Genomic DNA, 21,053 nt, shown 5'->3' with positions numbered 1-21,053 from the left:
AAATGCAAAATCCATCTGATACACCGTATAAACATACCTATATATACAAATGTACATTTTCAGCAAAGTACATGGTTGGTATGGCAGTGCGCGCAAAATGGCCGCCCGCGCGAGATGAAATCCTACAGCACGTCGGACCGGAGAGCAGTAACATACCCCAAGAAGTAACTTAGTTAATAGCAGTAGTGCGCGCGTGATGGTGCATCGTGTGTGCATGGTGCATGTCATTCTTATACGAGTGCAGCTGTCGCCGTCGTCTTGACTCTTCCGAGAGTGGACGAGAAGAAGAAAAAAAACCACCTCATTGCGGAGCAGTGAAGCATTTACTTACAACAAAAATAAAATAACAGTGCCGTTCGTTACGCGAATGCATCTGCAATCAAGTATTATACCCATACACTTGTACCTACAATATAATCTCTAGTGTGTGCTCTTTGATCCTGATGATTAAACATGGATGAATAAATAATAACGTCAAGTGCAGGTTTGCACCTTCGTTTTTATTTCCTGATAGGGAATATATTAAGTGCACCTATAATACACACGTCACCCCGGCACGGCACGCGCGGGAGTGCAGGCTAATCATCTGTGTGCAAAAATAGTGAGTTTTGTTCCTCTGTTGGAGCATAAGTAATTTAAAAGTGTTGGCAATAGAGCAAGAGGCTGTGTTGTGGCCAAGTAAATCCTCTGCTGGGCTTCAGGGTCCATCTGTCCGTCCCAGGTGTGTCAGTCCTCTCGGTGTGTGTGTCGCGATTGTATACGCATAGGCGCCACGCGGCGCACACCTTCCTCTCGAAGACGGCGCCCTTTTTATTCTCTCATTAATTCATCGAACGCCAAATCCAGGTGAGTTGATCAAATAGTTTTCGTTTACGTAGGTACTTACCATTATATTTATACTTACTCACTTGTGTGCCAAATGTCTATGGGCATGGTATGTAAAGAATGTGTGGTGCAAATGTGAGCGCGGGCGGGAGTGGCGATTGTTTATGCGAAGGGTTGGAATGTGTACTTGAATATAAATATAAGTATATACTTACGTTTCAGGGAGCATTTGGCTCAGAGCGCGCGGGCGGTGCTCCGAATTTCTCGTTCCATTTTTCGTCTCTCTTTAACACCTCTAACCCTCTCTCTCTTGCATGGAGCATGTGATATACACCTTTCTCTCTCTCTCTTTTATGTACACACATTTAATACCTGCTCTCTTTTTTAATATGTATTTTCCTTTCTTTTTTCCTCCCCATTCATATCTGCTCGATTCTGAAAATACTCGGTTTGCCTGCAGCAGACGATCTGGCATGTGTATTTATTTATTTACCGAATCGTATACATGCATATACGAGAAATATAACGTGTGAGGGTGACTCGTATTTTAATTTTTTGAAAGCTGCACCGAGCTCTACTTTTCCATTGAACTTGCCTTGTTTTTTTTACTCATTAAAATTTAGTCTGTACACGTAACTATTGCATGGTCATACGTACATGTATAACGTGCTCATATGAATTCTGGATTCACGTTACATGCACGAACTTTTACGTAGTAGGCACAGAAACGATCGAGGGCTCCAGTACTTACAGACATTCTTATTATGCACTGAGCACTTTTCTGTCGGTCGAATCATTCGAACGTCGATGAGTTTCATTTCTTTTTTTTTTTTTTTTTTTTTTTTTCGCACTACCAACGTAGGTAGACCTCATTAAAAAATAAAAGTAGTTTCAGAATACGTGTCTATGTGTGTGTTTTTGCAATTACAATTCACGTGCTGATATCCAAACATGTGTTTTCTGACTTTAGATTGTATACTTAGTAGTGTATTTTTTGTTTACGCAGCTGATTATTTTCGCAAGAGCTCGGACTCTCCGCGCACCATCCCCCTCTTTTCCTCTCTCTCTCTCTCACACGCCGTGACTCATCTTTAAAAACTTTCTGTTCCCATTCGTCTGTTTATACTTTTTATTTATGCAGCGAGATTATTTAAAATTTATTTCCCGTGAAAATACAAGTATCTGTCCATTACAGACACGTATACGTGTATGAAAACGTTCCACTTATAACGCGGAGTGAACGAGTTTCGTTAATTATGCCGCAGCTGCAGCTGCTGCTCCGAAATATCTTCGTGTAAGGAGAAAAAAAAAAAAATCTAAAAATAGTGGAGTGTCTCGATACTCTTTTTGGGAAAGCTAACGCGGAAAAGTTGTGCCTTGAACGATTCTATTAAGGTGATTGTGAGGAAATCATATGTCACTGCGACCGAGAGCCTAACCTAAAATTTATAAGTAGTCTGGTAGACAGGTGTATTTTTAAAACAGTTTCTAAGTATCTCTCGAGTATAATTATGCGGAGACAAACGTGTTAGCGCGATGTTAGATACATTATAGGATGACAAAAAATGTTTTAAAAAATCGTTAACCGTCACGCGTTTCTCTTTAATCGGAAGTGAAATCGATACTGTGGTAATTGTCTTTTGAAGATTATCAGGTGTGCATATTTGTGAATAAATGTTGAAAGAAAACATTCTGCAGTTACTTCTACTATCATCTATGCTCATCCAACACTTTTGTTTGTTAAATTATGGAGTAGCCAAGCTGAGTGAGATTAATTTGATCACATTCAATTCATTTATTGAAGTCATTTCCCTCAGTAACAGCAACTAGGTCAATTTACTGTCGATAAAATGTTCTTGTAAAACTTTTCAAACATCGTATTCAAATTTTTTAATTGCCGATAAAATAATTTTCTCCAAACAACCTTTATTTTATATTTAAACGGAATTCTGGTTGTACAAATGATTTGTCGATTGATAAATGAAAATTGAATCATAAAAATTATGACGAATAGATGATAATGGGGCTTGAAACGAAAAAAGCTCAATTTTGAGAGATGAAAAGTAAAGAAAAGCTACTTGAAAAAAACTCGGGACTTTCCTCGCGACACGACCTATATACTAAGACACGATTTTCCACTTCGTGAATAAGTCGCCGCGCGTATCAAAATTATAATAATCACCTCGGCACAATTAACGATATAGAGACGCAAAAGGGGAGCGCCTGGTACTTACCTGCTTCTATTTTTGTACAAAACCACCCGGCCCGGCAACAACAACTCTCGGCTCTAATCGGGTAATATATAAGTACACGTCGATGATACATATACACTTACCATCAGCAGACGTGGGTATTGCGCGCAATTAGATTTTCAACGCTTCTTCTACTGCTTGACTCCAAAAACGGACGGGACTACGCGGCCGTATGTATACATGCGTTTATCAAGTCTGCAATGCTATGTGATGACGAGTCAGAGGCTGTTACGTGCGTATGCGCGTACATGTGACTCTCGCGGCATCTTGATTTCGTCGAGTTTAGAGATCTGGTGCACTTCAGCACTTAAATAGTTTTCCGCGAATCAAGTGTAATTTTCATCTTCTCACAGAGCACGCAGTTAGTTTTTTTTTTTTTATGCGTATTAGAATAGTGCGCTTTCAAAGATACGGACAAACTCGTGACTGTCTCTGATTTTAAAACCTTTTTTTTTTTTTTTTTACAACATCCCACCAAACTGTTATAATGTTTAAACGTCACGCGTCATCAATTCGAATATGTGCGTGTTTGTTAATGGTGAGGAATTTCAGCAGAAAAGCACAGAAACCACCTGCAGAAAGAAGTCGACTCGCGAAAATCCATCGCGCGTCCGAGATAAATACATACTTATTTAACACGTACAAGTGCCTAAAGTACATCATATATACCTATACCCATCGAGATGAAGAACGACGACGTAACGGCGTTGGGGGCGCGAAGCATCGACCCGCACGCAAATGTATATATATATATATATATATATATATATATATATATATATATATATATATATATATATATATATATATATACGGCAAGAGGCTAAATTTAAAGTTCCTCCCGATGTATATATATACGCTCCCCTTCTTCCTCCTCTCGGCACGCGTATATATGTACGTACATCGCGGGCCCACTCTCGGCGGCCCCTTGTTGGCATCCAAAAAAAAAAAAAAAAGAAAAGAAAAGAAAATCGGACTTGTCTGCATGTCGCGCGGTGTGTGTATTTTTACACGAATGCCTGATGGGTCTGTTTTGCCGCGCGTGTAATAATAGAACAATCCAGTCGGAAATATCTGAAATTTTTTTTTTTTTCTTCATTCTTCTTTTTTCAGGCTGAGCATCCGCAGAGACAAAAAAAATGGAATCTGAGAAGTCCTAAGCTGAGGTACCTCGTAAAACGTTTGCTTAATATACGAAACATAATATATATTTATTTATTATCCACACACACGCACGAAAGCAAAAGGAGGAGGAGGAGGGGAAACTGCATAATGTCTGTAAACACTAGATTCTCGTGCAATAATTTAGAAAACCGGCATTTGCATAAGTTTCTTCTTCGCCGATGCCACATGCCTTTGGCATATTTTTGTGTGCATATATACATGTACGTGTCTGCTGCTCCAAAACCTCGAAGAATGCGAGGTTCCTTTTTTTTTCATTCATTCTTCCTTCTATTTTTTGTCTTCCCTTCCTTGTACATTTGTATACGTATACGTACTGGCGCATAAACGCGACACGCATCATCGCACCATCATCGTATTGTAGTATAAAAAAAAAAAAAAAAAATTAATATACACAATCATTCGGATATCGGTAATCACTTGATACAGTTAAAAATCGACTCACGTGTGTGTAAAATTAATGCCAATGACCGACAATAATAGTATATATATATATGTACCATTATTTACCTCGTTATCGTACAAATGTCTCTTGATAAACAAACGCTTTCCGCGAATCATCAAGGCGTCATTGTACGTGAGAAACCGATAACGCACGATCGTCAATGACTCGTATTTTCCACCACTATTACGATTAGTTGCCCAAATCTATAAATTACCACCAGATAAACCTAATAATTCACTCCATCCCCGCTCTCTCCGTCATCCGTACAACAGCGTGTACACTCATGTGTATATACATGTATTTTTTTTTTTTTTTTTTCGACTACCACGATCGCGTCGTGATTCACCCATGGCAAAGGAACTCGTCTGTTTAGAATTTTTATCCCCATCGGCCTTGACTGAAACCACGTGTGATGTCACCCTCTCCTCTTCCTCCTCTCTTTTTCAACCTTCTCTCTCTCTCTCTTTTCACGCGCGCACTCCCATATCCGCACCAAACTAACCGATACGTATAGTATATGACGTATACTTATTTATATACACACCGATCGTTTCACCCACACGCGTATACACGACGTGTAATGTATATATCTGTATATATTATGCACATATATGCCAGCATATACGCAGTACGGTACAGATACAATATATACATACAATTCGCCGTGCCCACGATATTCTTTTTCAAGGGTCTCTATCTCGAGTGAATGTGTATTCTTTATTTTGTTTTTCTCTCTCTCTCTCTCTCTCTTCCTTTTCTCCATTGACTCGGAGCTGCGCCACACCGAGAGCATCGGCTCGTTACCGGCGTGTAATAGAAGTAGCGGACGAAACTACCGGAGCGTGGCGGGATCATTTTTTTTTTGCTCTTTCATTTTGCGCACACAACACCTTTTGAATTTTAAAAGGATATATTTGAAAAAAAAGACGCACGCGAGCGCTCTGTGTGTTACTAGCTACTTTATGCTAATTGTCATGCCACTACTGTAACGAGTCTTGATATCAACTAAGCCACACGTGCGTGTGTGTGTGTGTACGACGACATTGCATTCGTTCGTGAGTTGTAGCAATTAATTCTCGACGCGGTGTTTATTATAGGTGTATTATGTATTGTCGAGCGCTTTGTTGTCGTTTCGTTTTTTTTTTTTTTTTTTATGTACACACTGTCTCGCACTGTATGGTATACGAGGAGACATACTCGCCTTATCTTTATATACTTATGTATCCGGCACTTGTGATTTGGGTGATAAAACGAGGTGACAAGCGGTTATCGTTTAGACAATCAAATCGCGTATCCGTAGCCGGTGCATCGACAGGGACAGCTTATCCGAGAATCCATGATACATGCACAAGAATCAGATAATGAAAAATCGGCCCCTAAAAATATGTGAAATGTTTGGCATGTAATTATTTATCAAACCACGTGTGTTACAAGTATACGTGCGAGCTACAGGTCTGTTTGATCAAAAACACACAACAGCTGTAGTACACGAGGTAGTACACATTACGTAACGCGAGCAATAATCCTTTCGAACAATGTGAGCACACAACACATCCGTCAGATATCTAATAAGATATGATAAGCAAAACACTCCTCCTTCTCTTGTGTGGTGTTGGCTTATACTTTTTAAGACTTGATTTTAATGTGTAAACCATCATCTCTTTGAATTGTTGCAGAAAACAGTGTTAAAATAGAGTTTAGCACCTGCAAGAGCAACAACAATAAAAAAAAAAACAACAACAACAACCGCAACGACAATAGAGCGAGCGATCAGCGCCCGAAAGCTGGCAGGGGGCAGCTTAGTGATGCCAACGTACTACAATGCCAGCTGCGGCTATCCCAATTTATCGGCAGCGGCCGCCCGTCATCCCGTCACCAGCGTCCACAAGCTCGACGGCACCCGACTGCACCATCACACCTCGACCCATCACCTGCCACCCCATCATCTCCACCACAGCACCATACCCTCGCACATAGCCGCTGCCGCGCTCACCGCCTCCCACATAGTCTGTCCGCCCTTGGAGCGGCACTCCACGTCCTCCTCGGCCAACAACGCCACCAACAACAGCAACACTGGCAACAGCAACAGCATCATCATTGCCACTGCAACGAGCAACAACAGCAGCAGCAGCGTCAACAGCAATAGCAATAACAACCATCATCACCATCATCAGCAGCAGCAGCAGCATCAGCATCACCACTCGAGCAGCAGCGGCAGCAGCAGCAACAACGAGTCGCCGTCGACGCAGAGCACCGTCACCAGCATCGCCACCTCGACAACCAGCGCCGTGCCGACCATGACGAGCATGAACAAGCTTGAGGTCAAGCTCAACGCCATGCCGTCCGTAATTTTTTTTTCGTTTTACACGCAGCCCCCTTACTCTCCTGTTTTTACCACTCATCGTTCACGCGTTTGTTTGTTCGTTACAGCTGGTTTCACGGGAAGATATCGCGGGAGACGGCCGAACGACTGCTGCGGCCGCGCGAAGACGGTCTCTTCCTTGTGCGCGAGTCGACCAATTTTCCGGGTGACTACACGCTGTGCGTCTGCTATCAGGGAAAGGTCCAGCACTACCGGGTCAAGTACAAAAACAACCAGCTGACGATTGACGACGAGGAGTTCTTTGAGAACTTGGCTCTCCTCGTCGAGCACTACGAGCAGGACGCGGACGGGCTGTGTACCCAGCTGACAAAGTCTCTGCCAAAGCAGGGCAAGCAGGACTTTTGCGTCGACTTCCAGGCATTCGTTGAGGCCGGCTGGGTCATTCAGACGCACGAACTCGAGCTCCGAGAGTGCATCGGCAAGGGGGAGTTTGGGGACGTGCTGCTCGGCGTCTACAGGGGCGAGCGCGTCGCCGTTAAGATGCTCAAGGACAACAGCGAAGCTGCCCAGCGCTTCCTTGCCGAGGCCAGTCTCATGACTTCGCTCATTCACGATAATCTCGTCAAGCTGCTCGGGCTCGTCTTTAACAATCAGCACATGTACCTCGTCACCGAGTACATGAGCAAAGGCTCGCTTGTGGATTATTTGAGGTCGAGGGGCCGCTTGCACGTCTCCAAGCGGGATCAGATCAACTTTGCTTACGACACGTGCGCGGGCATGGCCTATTTGGAGTCGAGGCACGTCGTGCACAGGGATCTCGCGGCGAGGAACGTCTTGGTGGCGGAGGACAACTCGGCCAAGGTCTCCGATTTTGGGTTGGCGCGAGACGAGAACTTCTCGCTCGAGGGTGGTAAGCTGCCCATCAAGTGGACCGCGCCAGAGGCTCTCAAACAGAATGTAAGACTCGTGTGACTGGACTATGGAAAAATCTTGTGGTATTTGTCTTTGATCTAATATTGGAATACTCTTTGCAGAAATTTTCCAATAAATCCGACATGTGGAGCTTTGGCATACTCCTTTGGGAAATATACTCGTTTGGCCGTGTACCTTATCCCAGAATAGTGAGTTATTGGCATGATATTTGCGTCTAAACTAGCTTTATGGAGGATTCCAAGTTGAAATTTTATTCTTTTTCATTTTAGCAACTGGTAGATGTAGTGAAATGCGTGGAAAAAGGGTACAAAATGGAACCACCTGAAGGATGTCCAGCCGAAGTCTACGACATCATGAGACAGGTAAACCATTTTTGTTTTTCTTGAAGCTTGGATTTTGGGCATGTTTTTATGATTTTTTCATCAATTTTTTTTTTTTTTTTTAAATCAGGCATGGGACCTGAATCCAGAGAAGCGACCGACCTTCTATGACGTAAGAATCAAGCTTGCGCAGCTGAAAATAGAATACACCAAAGGTGTCAATTAACACTAATCTCGCGCGTTTAATTAACGCCGGAAGCAGAACGTATGGCCTAGTCCGGAGTATCGTAACATTTGAAAACTTTTTTTTTTTTTTTTTTTTCTAATAGCAATAAATCTGCTTGCAGCTTTAAAGAATACTCCGACAAACACACATACCCACACACACGTTAGAAGACGAATATGTATTCTAATATTATTATTTCTTTCTTCGATGTACATTAGTTGGACGTTAGAAACGTCGGCGTGTTTTATTTTGTATTTATTGTATATCAATTTTATTTCTCTATGGGCCTAACTAGCGCCAAAGCTACTTGAAAATAAGGATGTGAAGGGGCTCCGTTGTACTTATAGATACGTTGTCGAACAATGTCATTCCACAGTTAGAGATGAACAGAAGCAAACTCATTCATGTTTTGGGATCAATTTTTTTTGTGTCGAGCGTGAACAGAAAAAATTGTTTCATAACTTTTATTGCAAGAAACTTTAATTTCATTACGGCACTTGTAGGTTTTAAAAGTTCAGGGTCAGTATTAAATTTTTGGAAATTTCAATACTTTGGTAAATTTTGAAAATTTTCATAGTTATTCACGACTGACACGTAATAACGTTACTAAAAATAAGAGTACCTAACATTAATACTTCTTCTATAAAATAATTACAATGCACTCAAATAAGAAGTATGTCATGACTTTGTTGACCCTCTCTATAATGATCGTTAGCTGGATATATCTAAGAGCACTGCTGATTTACAACGTGCCTTCTTTTAAGCGTTATTCAAATAATAGATTATGCATTATACTAATCGCAATGACTCTAAACGTGGAAAGCTGTATCGAATGATGAGGTATTTATGTGTATTTTCATTCCAAGTTCTAATCAAATTTTACAAACGAATTTCAATAATTATTGCGTAATCGGAAAAAATTAAAGACAAACGCCGCGTTGGCAGGATAGTTTTGTTGATTAAAGATTTGTTATTCTGTTGCTTTAAACTAAATTATTTCGTACCTAGTAGAGAAAAGGTTATTTGTTTAGATTTAAAAAAAAAAAATTTTTTTTTTAACAAAGATAAGTTTGCTTTTAAAAATGTACATGTACTATTGTAAATATTCTTGTATATATTAATTTTGTCGGAAAATTTTTTGTTTCGAATGAAGGAAACAATAACAAATGTGGATAAGAGTCTTTAACAGATTGAGATAAGTGAGAAGAAACAGTCCATGTTCTAATTCTAAGTATTCGAACGATATCTTTAAAAAGAATAAAAAAGTTAAATACATAAGTGGTAGATAACACTCACGATCACGAAGAAAAATGCGACTGAGTTATCTTACTGCAGTCACAAGATACAAATTTAAGAGCCCACACACAAATTATATTTATAATAAAAGCGCAAATTCGAATTATATTATATCTTGTTCAAATTTTAAAGTATAAATCTGCAGTAACTGAAAATAAATAAATAAGAAACGGAAAGTATGCCTTGCACGTGAGCGCATGCATGGGATGTGGACATATACATATATAATGTGCGGGCACTCAGAAGCGCGTGTGTAAAGAATAAACAAAGTATAAAAAAGGCAAAGTAGTAACTAAACAAAAGATTGAACGTAATAGTGTTGTAATTGAGCGAAACCACCGGCGTAGTTTGGTAGATGATAACCAAAAAGAAGTGTTGGGATAAGAACATCAGTAGAACTCTGGGAAGTTGCAAGAAGCGAACAATCAATATGGGAGCTTGGCTACTTGTTACTTAGTCTAGACGTTTGATGATGAAAATAAAAGCATTCTGGTTTTTTTCTTTTTTTATTATTAAAGTGGGTAATACTTTATCGTTAATTTATTTCGATAGTCCGAGCTTGATATTTGTCAATTTTACAACGTTGTTTACGAAAGACTGTCTGTGAAGTAATAATCAACTAACAACAGTCTGCTTGATAAATGTGATAAGCGTTTATTGAACCACAGAATCTCATAAAGAGTTGAAGATCTTTTTATAATAGTGTACTTCAAATTAGTATCCAAAATTTATACGTCTTTTGCACTTGTTTGTAAGAAAAACAATAAGATTTTTTAATTCATGTTAGGATATAACACGGCGTGCTCGGACTAAAAAACAAGGGCCTTCCGAACATTTGAAATCTTTTATTGAATATTGCTGGATGAGCATCAAAATAAAAATTGCGTACTAATAAAAATGGTACTATTTGATTTTCTCAAGTGCGATTTTTATTTCGGTACTCATCCAATGAAAACAATTAGCAAACGGTGAGCGACAATGATAACGTACGCTCATGTAATAAATTTTTCCATTAGAGCAGCTAATTTAATAGGCCAAACGAAATTTTAGCACGACGAAATACACAAAATTCACCTACGATTAGTCATTAATGTTGTTTATTTGTTTTTCTAAATAAATGTTTAGACTACGAGAGACTAAAGTGTTGTAGATATATACTCGTGTGGGTACGAAGAAAACTAACAAAGGCAGCTAACGAAATACTCGAAACGGGAAAAAAAGGGCGAAACTAAAGATTTCCGAAATACTTTGAAAAAAAAAAAAAGTATACACAAAGAAATGCATTTTAGCTGATTATTTGGCAATGATCACACGATTCCACTACTATTTGTAATTATCACCTATACTTCTAACGAAATGGATTAAAGTCACGAACGAACGTTGCGGACAAAAACGGAGAAAAATCGACTTTGGAATTGTACATCTAATTTAGATTATAAGAAGTGTTTATTTATTATAAAAACTTTTATTCTACACGATTGAAAAAAAAAAAAAGGAAAATCCGTCGAGTTATTAAATGTTGTTTATTTTAATTTCATTGATACGATGGCAATGAGTTTTGTTACACATTAAAATTACTATAATACCTAGTACAAAAAAAAAAAAAAAAAAAAAAAAAAAGCCTTGTTCATTTATCATTGCTACCATCCTCGTACTCGTCCACGTCCGTCATATCCGCATTATCAGCCGAATCTGGTCCACCCGGACCTTTGGCAACTTCCTCGCAGTCCCGCATCCGACACTGGCACTCTGACTCATTCGCATCTCCCGAGTCCTCCCCAGCCCCGCTCTCCTTATTGCCACTGAAACGCGAAATCGACCGTATCGGCAACAACCCACTTACCGATCTTATACCGATTTTCACACACACACACCTCGCTGCAGCTCCTCCGACCCGCTGCTTCGAACACACCGTCGCAGACTCGTCGGGCTTTCGGTAAGTCGTCTCCGGACTACCAACGTGGGGCTTGAGGATCAGCCTCTTGGGACTCGCGACGCGGTACGCCACGAAAGGATCCGGGGAGTCGTAGCGCTCGGGCAAAGGTACCGGCGAACTGTGGCGCTGCAAGACCCCCACGCTACGGCTCCAGTCCGTGTACTCGTTACCCTGAGACACAAATAACCAGCTTTCACGTCGCATATAGACTCTCGCGATCAAGGGCGCGTTACGTTATAGTAGGTATATGGGAGTGCGTTCAAGTACTAGGACCGTCAACAAGAAATTACGTCGCGCCTGCGCCGCATTTCTCGGTCGAGCTGTTGGATCTTCCTCTGGACGTTGGCGAGCCTCGACTCGGCGATCAGCTGCTGGGCGTTGTTGGCCGCGAAGCTCATGTTGCAGCGCTCCTCGCACTCCTTTTCCCTGAGGGTGGCCAACAACTCCCTTACCTCGTCGTCCGACTTGAGCTCGAGCAACAGCGGGTCCAATTGCTCGGGGGCCTCCGCCCCGCACCCCTGGTTCTCCGCGATCTTTGCGTTGATCAGACCCTCGACCAGCGCCTTCAGCAAGTTCGTCTTCAGCTGGGCCGTCGTCAGGACGGGTATGACGCGCGCGAGGGTCGACTGGGCCGTGAGGAAGAGCCCCAGCAGGGAGTTGAGCTGCTGGCAGCTCTTGGACTCGTGCAACAGTTGCTCCTTGGTCATCTGCTTCAGGCACCTACATCGCGATAATGACGCGTGAGACGAGACGATGGAAAAAAGGGGCGTATACCTATATATACGTTACCTCGTAGCCACGGCCATGACTTCGTCGAGGGACTCCTTGACGTTGGCTCCGGGGATCTGGCGCAATAGCAACCGCGTGACCGCGGCACTTACGGTACCCTGGACCCCGAGCATCTGCGAGATCATGGCTTGCAGCTGTATCTTGGCCGGGCAGTTTTTTCTCGCGCACATGGTCCCGTCCGTGGTCTCCTGGCACTGGTGTCTCGACCACGAGTCGCTGTTGCCCTCGTTTTTCAACGAGAATCCACCCCCGTGGCTCTTCTCCCAGCTGTCGTTTAGCTCGTTGGTTGAGTGGGACGACCTGTCTCTACCGTTCGAGCATTTGCACTCGTGGCTCGGGGCCTTTTGCTGCTGTGGCTGCCCTGTTTTTGCCAACCACCACGTATAAACTTATGTGTCGTTAATTTGGTATGTATAAATGTGTTATGTGTGGACTCACCGCAAGGTGGGTATATGGCCATGGGCATCGGGTAAGGTATGCAGGTGGGAGCAGGGATCGGTTGGCAGGTAGCCATGGGGTTCGGCTGCTGGCTGGGTAGTATGAAAATCGGCGAGGCCGATTGCAGGCCGCACGCTCGCAGGTGCTCGATTATATTTTGGGGTAGCGTCGGGCCGTATCCGGGCATCATCTGGCTCGGGGCGTTTGTCTGGGGGTAGTACGCGTAGTAGGGAGTCCCTTGGGGGTTGTTGGGAGCTGCGGGTGCCTGCTGGAACGGCTGATGCTGGACGCCAAATGTGCCGCCCACTGCGTCAAAAGGGGGATGGGAGAGTGAACCAGTTGTTTTGGACGAACGTGGTGCTCGGTGTACGTACTCTGCTGGGAAAATTGGCCAATTGGCTTCGTTGGCATCGGCTGGTCGCAGGTCTGCATTGACATTGGCTCGCCGAGGCTTGGGAACTGCGTCATGGTTTTTACTGTTTTTTTTTTTTTGCTTGTTTGTTTTTACTTTTTACTATTAGATTTTTTTTTTTTTTTTTCTATTTGTTAGTTTGATGTTGTGTGCAAATTTGGAAAGAAAAGCTTTGTTGGTTCACTGAAAATTTTGAAGGTTGTAATTCACCGTCCGAAGTTTGTTGCACAGTTATATTGTACGTAAGCTGTACGAAAAAAGGAAAACACGTATTGTTTAACAATTAGTAAAGTCACATGTGATACATAAAAAAAAAAAAAATACGTTATTTGCCGCAACTGTTGCTTATTTATACAGACTACTAGGGCAAGAAAAGAATTGCTTTCTCCTTCATGAAATGCATTTTCTTTTTTTTTATGTATCACTATGTTCAAAATACAACATTAAAAAAAAGAAAATTCTTTTTAAAATACTTTGACTATTGTTTTTAATCACATTTTTCGATTTCTAATGCATTGTTTTTGTTGTAAGTAGTAATTGAAATAAAAAAAAAAAAAAAAATGCATAACAACTTAAGCAAAATAATTATATTGTTGAAAAAACTGAAATTCTATGCTCAAATGTACAAGTACGTATTACGCAACAAGTATACGCAGATCACGTCTCTGTATAGGGAACAGCTGTCGGTCGTTCTTCTTCTCTGGTTCACTTATAATCATACACTTTATCTGCGTACGCATAACACGCGAGCAAGTGGTAAAGGGAGGGGGGGGGCGTTTAATCAGCCCGGTCGTCGCTCTTCCTCCGTCAACTGCGCAGTAGTTCCGACGTACCACGCTCGCGAGTATGAATTATAGTCCACGGCGTTACTAATTCCATCGTTAGCAACAACCGAAAATGAGCTCACCTCGCGAACGGGACACAAAGTTCATCGAAGAGGATCTGGTGCCGGAGTTGGTGTCCGACCGGTGCTTCTGCGAGTCCAACTCGCGCGAGTTCGTCGAACTCGAGAGCGTCGCTGCCGAGCCACTACTCGACCACCACGTGCTCTACCGAGCGACGATCGTCATCCGATTTTCCGACGTGCCCACCACGTTCCGTGTACTGATAAAACTCCTACCCGCTGACTCCAATGACTACGGCGGTTTCCTCAACGAGGAGATGATCTGGAACAAGGGCACCCTGCAATACGGCAAAACGGACTTTTTCCCCCGGTTCTACGCCGCCGACATGGGCCGGTACGCCGGCAGAGCGATCGTCGTGGTCGAGGACCTCCGGAGTCGAGGCTTCCGACGCGCGATCGGCAGGCACTTTGACAACGACGAGGCTCGGCTCGCCGTCCGGTTCATCGGGCGCTTCCACGCCCGGGGCCTCCAACTCAGGCGCGACAAGTTCCCGGTCTTCCGCGAGTTCTACGCCAAGTTCGAGGATACGTTGCCGGTCCGGTGAGTTCAATTTCGTTGTTTCTCGGTGCAGGTTTTGGCATTTATGTTATCCGATCGGCACGTATAGGCGCGCCGATCTGTGCCAATCGGCGGAGGATAAGGAGGCGGGGCTGGAGAGGTGGCCGAGTTGCACCATCTGCCAAGGTCTGATGACGCGGGAGAACCTTTGGTTCAGGAGGGACCCGGACACCGGTGAGCCGGTCGAGGTGCGGCCGCTCGATTGGCAGAGGGTCCGCCTGGGACCCGGGGTCATCGACTTGGAGACGCTTCTGGCTTGGTGCAGCGACGACGACAGGGAAGCTCTGCGCAACCTCTACGTGGACGTTGTGCGCGAGGAAGTGCCCGAGATCGGCAGGGAGGAGCTGTTGCGCGACTCTGACGGCGTTGGAAAGACGTACGCGGACATCGCCCACCGGCTTGGAGGATCTTTGGATTGATGTTTTTTTTTTTTTTTTTTCTTTTTCCATCAACTACGAGTCTTATAAATATACAGGACGATATCTATCGCTTATAATATCAGTCGCTCGTTTTCCCACCCAATCATCAGTCTCAATGGGTATGCGAGACGCAATACTCCGTAAGATTTAGGGCACAGGTGCAGGTTACTTGGTTTGCCACTAAAATTACGTCAGCCTAATTGGATGCTCGACCGAATGAAGAAAGAACGAGAGCGCGCCCACGCGTTCATTGTAACGTATACACACGTATTATGATAATATAGTATATGTATACTTGACGAAAAATAATAATTAATTGGCAGTGTATCCAATATGTACCTTGGGCGGTGATGCGGGCTATTGTTCGAATCGCACGATTCATTCTCCGTCGATGCAAGTATATGAGGTATGCGCGGGTAACTGCATATGATTTTCCCATAACTCGTACACAAGGTGTACCCATATACGTATAAAATATCATCCAAATGGCGCGTTTGTCGTTTTCTTAACTACGCGATTTGCATACCAACCATTTTTCTGTGGTATTTTAACTCGTCGTTTATGCACGAATATCCACACAACAAAGGACCACCGTAAACGCTTGTAATATCACGCGTGCGTTTATGCAATTGTACAAATCGAAAGAGGGAGCACGTAATTATTATCAACTAGTGCAAATCATCGTGGTTGTAAAAGTATTAAAATGATGGTCCCGTTGTGTCTGTGTGGTACCCATACATATACTCTCCGCGCCTCCTCGTTTTCGTCATCATCATCATCATCATCATCGTTATTGGCACAATGGCAATTTGCTAAACACGCGATGTTGCGCAAACTGTAAATAAGCGAGTATACATACTGGCCTGTCGAACCGATGTAAATGAGCATATATAGGAACCAAAAAGCACATCGTATATCTTTACCCGTAAATTATTATTATATACATATATACCCAACAGAAGCACCGTAATGAACGAAAGGGAGCTCGAGAGTTGGTTTAGATCTATTATCGACAAAATGTATTGTACATCTTATACGTGTATTATTTTATTCCTGACAATGGGCGAGGTCCCACAGTGCTTTTCGCTATCTGATGTAAAATGCGCGCCATACCTATATACACACATTGGACGGCTCTCTCGGGCTATTGTGCGAGAAGGCGGGGGCGGCCCCTTCGGTGCGAAAGATCGTTATCCCGGCCATTCGTAATTGGTGGGATGACTTTGTTTGCGCGGATCACGCGTGCTTTGTAACAAGTACACGCGAGTGGGTCGAAGGATGTGCTCTTGGACTGATCCGATTGGCCTACTTTCATGCTGTTCTATGTTTTTGGAAAAATAATCTTACCGATCTATAAATAACCATAGACGTTTCGTTGTTTTTTTTTTTCAAACCATTTCTTTTTTTTTTTTCAATACAAGATAAATATACAATAAGCACTCGTTGCTGGTTTTGTTACATGAAGCGGATGGTTATACAAGACATTAAAATTGATACCGCACTTTCCATTTGAATCGTATTGTGTGAAAATCTAAGGCGATCGATCGGCAAACGAAATCGAGTTCCGTTGTACAGGTATGCAAAATAAAAAAAGCCCAGCGCTTCCAAACATTAAAACGGTTATCATCATTATTATTATTATTATTATTATTATTATTATTAATATTATTATACAATGCACGTATCGTTGGTATATGTATATACTAATATTGAGCGGGAAAAATTACATTGTTGAGGTACGTATGATATGATATATTATTTATACATATTGTGAGTAATAAGTAATATCCATGTCGTGGAAAGTAGTTGACGAGTCCTACTGGTTGTACCTGTTGGGCCTGTAATTGAGCTGTAAGCTGCCGGGGGAGTAGTCGCCGTTGTCCTCCTCCTGAAACGGTAGGAAAAAAAAAAAAAAAAAAGAAAAAAGACAAAAGTAAGTAACGAGTTGAGCAGTTTTTTTTGGTAAAAAGAGTTGGACTAATATGGTTGGAGGCAAACCGGGTGAGCCAAATTGTAGGCGAGCGCCCTTTGGATCGCAGGCGGAATCGGGGGCGGAGTGGGCAGGGCGTTCCCTTCTGCCTTGAAGCCGTTCTCGTCGGCCACGTAGCGCACGACTATGGCCTGGCCGTCCGGTGCGGTGTAGCTGTACTGGCCCTGCACCGTCTCGACGGCGCCGAGGCCGCCTTTGCCCACTGGTCTGCCCTGCTCTGCCACGGAGATCCCGTTCTCGGTGTCGTAGCTGTAGGTTACCGCGAATTTCGAGTGGTCAACATTCAAGCAATTTTATCTTTAACTTTAAGCGTACTTGTAACATACGATAGTAGTATAGGTGAGACTCTACGCTCCTTCTCCTCAAACCTCATAACGAGGGGCCCTAGGGGGCCAAGGGAAGGGAAGTGCGAGCAAGGAGAGAGTCTATTCGGGGAGTACACGACGAGCCTTTGAAGGGAACACACGCTCTATCTTGCCTATGATTACGGTATCTTGAATAAAGGTCCTTGAAATAATAAGTGTTGATCATTCTCGCGAAGCACCTCCTTACCAATATCTTCCCTACGTAACAATATGTTTTGAACGACTAATTTTCAATTCCCGTATTCCAAGATCTTTTTTTTTTTTTTTTTTTGATTCTCCAAAAATTTTGGATACAGCTGCCGTGAGCGCTGTCTGAGTTGGTTCGATGATTACAGAAAAATGGTACTTTGGTGTCAATCTCTTGCGTCATTTGATAACCTTGAAATAAGACCTCTGGTGGCCCAAATGATTTTTCCTAATGTAATAATAACGAATCGTGTAATTCGAGTAATTGTCCGGATCCTTTGTTATTTGACAGGCAAGACGATTCGGTTCACGCGCGCGAGCTGACGGTGCGATGATATACCGGAAGAGAGTAAGTATATATACAAACCGAATCAGTGCTGAGGATCGAAAAGGTGAAACAGGTGTAACACCAAACAGCCGCGCGAGTACACGTAATATGTTATTCACTCTGTTATTAATTATTTCCTTCGTTTTTTTTTTGTTTCCCATATTTCGTAGATGAACAGATCCATCAGTCCAGCGATAACAATGAAAAAAAACAATTCCTACGTGGGTACATCTTTTTTTTCGTTATCATCGCGATCTTCTCTTAAAAATCTCGGACGTCCCCGTCTTGTTGAACGCTTCGTTGCTGCCTAGTGTATGCGTGAGGTGTTGAAACCCGTTGTATATATACGCGAATCTTGCCCTTCGTGCACGACGGACGGTACACAAGTTGCACGTCAATGTCAGACAGGTTACAAGCTGATGGTGCTCTTGTCGGACGTTTTGAAATCCGTGTACCATTCTTTTTAGCGCCTCGGGCCGGGAATAATGGGTTCTTTTTTTTTCCTCTCCTCTCATTGGTTCATTTGAATATGGTGTGTTGTATACGCAGCGTAGCGTGATTTATGAAGCTATACGGGGTTCTGTTTTTTCTCGTTGAATTTTTAAATTAAAAATTCGTACTTTAGATGGATGTTCAGACTTGTTCAATATTTTGGGATTGAAATCAATCTCGTGGGTAGCTTTGAAATTTGGCGGCATCAACTTTATTTTTTTTTCTGTGCATATTAACGCGAATCGTAAAGATTTATCTTTACCCTTCGAAAAATCTGTAGAGCAACTCAATCTATAGGGTCAAAGATAGACTTAGGGACGGATACTTTTCCAATTTTTAGCTAATATAGTGTATAATACATTACGAGTGTTGAAATATACATATTTTTTTTATAATTACTATTTATTTAATACACTGTTCAATAAAATTTTTTCCATAGACAAAAAATTGGAAAGAAAAAAAAATTTATAAGAAAAATTGGTCAAACTATTTGAAAAAAAATTTTGATTTTAACTGCACTATTTTCAAAACATTTTTCTTAATATTATGTTGTGAATGGAGAAAAATACGTAGTTTTCCAGCGAAAGTAAATGAACTTTGCTCAGGAAACAAAGTTTAAATTATTTATCATTAAATCCAGAAAGTAGTCGTGCCCGAGACTTAAAAACACCAGGAATGCACCTATGAATCTCTCAAAAATCGCAATTTCTGTGAATGGACAGGAACAAAAAAAAAAAAAAAAAAAAAAAAAAAAAAAAAAAACCCCTGGGTGCGACTAAGAAAGAAAAAATACAACAGAATAGTATATTTTTCTCGGCAAAAGTATTGTTCTACTAACTATTTTGAAAGAATTTAACTACGTAGCGTAGGATCTACCCATATTGGACGGTGCGCGTAACACACAATGTTTTCCCAATTTAATTGTCAATACAACGCTTACACAACGGGGAAACACAATACCCGTACAGATGGATACTTCGTAAACTCCGACGTGGTAATTTGCATTAAATAATAGTGGTAAGAAACGAATTCATACGCGCGTGTGCCTAAAATGGGAAACAATTAAGGCGCTATACACGACATAACATGGACATATGTAATATTGCGAGCTCGTACCTGAAATCGTAGGAGCCATCGATGTCCTGGACGTGGTTTTGGCGCAGAATGGCGACGGGCCGGCCGTAGTAGCTGTTGGGCTGGACCACGCCGGGGTTGTACGCCGGGATGGGCCGGGGCTGCTGCTGTTGGCGCTGGGGGTTGAACGGGAACTGCGGCCTGGCGCTCACTCGGGGAGCGCAGATCGAGAGCCCCGCCAACACTACCTGGAGGATTTACACGACCAACGGAAACAGACAAGATATTGTTTATTTTATCGAAACAACTGGTGGTTGTTTTTTTTTTTTTTTTCTTTTCTTCCTTTTTTCCAATTGTCGTTACGGCTACGTGAGCGTGGGGCTCCGCGCATTAACCACCGCCGCGATGTGCCTCCTGTGTTTGAGAAAGAGGCGAGGAAGACCTTGTCTCGTCTTCGCACGTATACAATGTGATGCATATCTCTATCTCTCTTTCTTTTATTTATTTTATCTCTTTCCGGACATACTTATTTATATACGTGTACTTGCACTGTGAGATTATTGCACGTGCATCACAAGATTAAGTGCTTATATTATAATATGTATACGTGGAGGATTCGCGTTGCGACATGGAATCTCATGGGATTGGGTTTGCGTTATCCGAAAAATTTCAATTACTTTTCTTTCAAAGGCATTATTTAGCGGTTTCATTGAGTTCAAGAATTAAAATTCATGAAAAAGTTGCTTACAGGATATATACATATAACACAATAAATCCTAATTTATTACCATCGTACATTCGTTACGTGAAGCATACAAACACATACGCGTGGGTAAGACAGTATAGCGCTCATTAAGAATAGCCACAAGTTATATAACACACGCACATAATTGTTATTATTATTATTATTATTATTATTATTATTATTATTATTTGTGCGCTAATGATGTAGTTCAGGTGTGACTGATGAGTATAATATTTTCAAGAAATATGAAAAAAAAAATGAATCATGCGATTGAAACCCATGCATTAAGTTTAAAAAAAATTTTTGTACGTCCCAATGAAAAATTCGAAACTCGTGGACCTACACCCCCACGGGCTGTAAATATACGTATAAGCTTCGAAAGAGAAGCAATGGTAAAAAATCACGCGAAACTTACAAAAGCAACTCTAAGCTTCATTGCTGTGGTCATCTCTCGCACAAGTCACAAATTAAAAATCTCTCGGATCGTCTAGCTGTGCGCGTAAGAATGAAAAAAAAAACAAAAAAAATAAATAAAAACTCTTTGAATCCTCACTCGAATCACCAAAACCGAACCTGCACCGGCTTCCTACGGCGCATTGTACCCGCCAAGTGGA

General features: G+C 42.1%; 4 protein-coding genes across 6 annotated transcripts; 2 read left to right on the top strand and 2 right to left on the bottom strand.

Annotated features, from left to right (window-relative positions):
* Positions 1-108: 108 nt before the first annotated feature.
* Positions 109-8,602, top strand: LOC106642822 (C-terminal Src kinase). 3 transcript variants are annotated; one of them, XM_014357706.2, is made up of 7 exons: positions 109-846; positions 4,191-4,243; positions 6,381-7,045; positions 7,135-7,984; positions 8,062-8,148; positions 8,230-8,322; positions 8,411-8,602. In XM_014357706.2, exons 3-7 carry the CDS (start codon positions 6,510-6,512, stop codon positions 8,504-8,506), a joined length of 1,662 nt encoding a protein of 553 aa, XP_014213192.2. In that variant the 5' UTR covers positions 109-846; positions 4,191-4,243; positions 6,381-6,509; the 3' UTR covers positions 8,507-8,602. The 3 variants fall into 3 exon arrangements, with proteins under 3 accessions (XP_014213192.2, XP_089449960.1, XP_014213194.2); XM_089593834.1 differs by lacking the exon at positions 109-846 and adding an exon at positions 2,339-2,454; XM_014357708.2 differs by lacking the exon at positions 109-846 and adding an exon at positions 2,339-2,479.
* A 2,827-nt stretch (positions 8,603-11,429) lies between these two features.
* LOC106642776 (uncharacterized) lies at positions 11,430-13,433 on the bottom strand. The gene is given in 6 exon segments (XM_089588966.1): positions 11,430-11,604; positions 11,677-11,864; positions 11,972-12,458; positions 12,528-12,888; positions 12,966-13,271; positions 13,340-13,433. Coding segments are annotated over 6 exon segments (1,611 nt in total).
* A 793-nt stretch (positions 13,434-14,226) lies between these two features.
* On the top strand, positions 14,227-15,276 carry LOC106642795 (uncharacterized). The gene is made up of 2 exons (XM_014357665.2): positions 14,227-14,822; positions 14,890-15,276. Exons 1-2 carry the CDS (start codon positions 14,275-14,277, stop codon positions 15,257-15,259), a joined length of 918 nt encoding a protein of 305 aa, XP_014213151.2. The 5' UTR covers positions 14,227-14,274; the 3' UTR covers positions 15,260-15,276.
* A 1,699-nt stretch (positions 15,277-16,975) lies between these two features.
* On the bottom strand, positions 16,976-21,022 carry LOC106642809 (endocuticle structural glycoprotein ABD-4-like). The gene is made up of 4 exons (XM_014357691.2): positions 20,855-21,022; positions 19,737-19,942; positions 17,258-17,498; positions 16,976-17,147 (listed from the first exon to the last, which is right to left on the bottom strand). Exons 1-4 carry the CDS (start codon positions 20,885-20,887, stop codon positions 17,076-17,078), a joined length of 552 nt encoding a protein of 183 aa, XP_014213177.2. The 5' UTR covers positions 20,888-21,022; the 3' UTR covers positions 16,976-17,075.
* Positions 21,023-21,053: the final 31 nt, after the last annotated feature.

Source organism: Copidosoma floridanum, unplaced genomic scaffold (genome assembly GCF_036245765.1).
Source record: "Copidosoma floridanum isolate Cflo_tuat_1 unplaced genomic scaffold, Cflo_Japanese_pri ptg000001l, whole genome shotgun sequence".
Taxonomy (NCBI): Eukaryota; Metazoa; Arthropoda; class Insecta; order Hymenoptera; family Encyrtidae; genus Copidosoma; species Copidosoma floridanum.
Note: the sequence above shows the minus strand (reverse complement) of the source record. Positions and strands in the feature narration are given on the sequence as shown.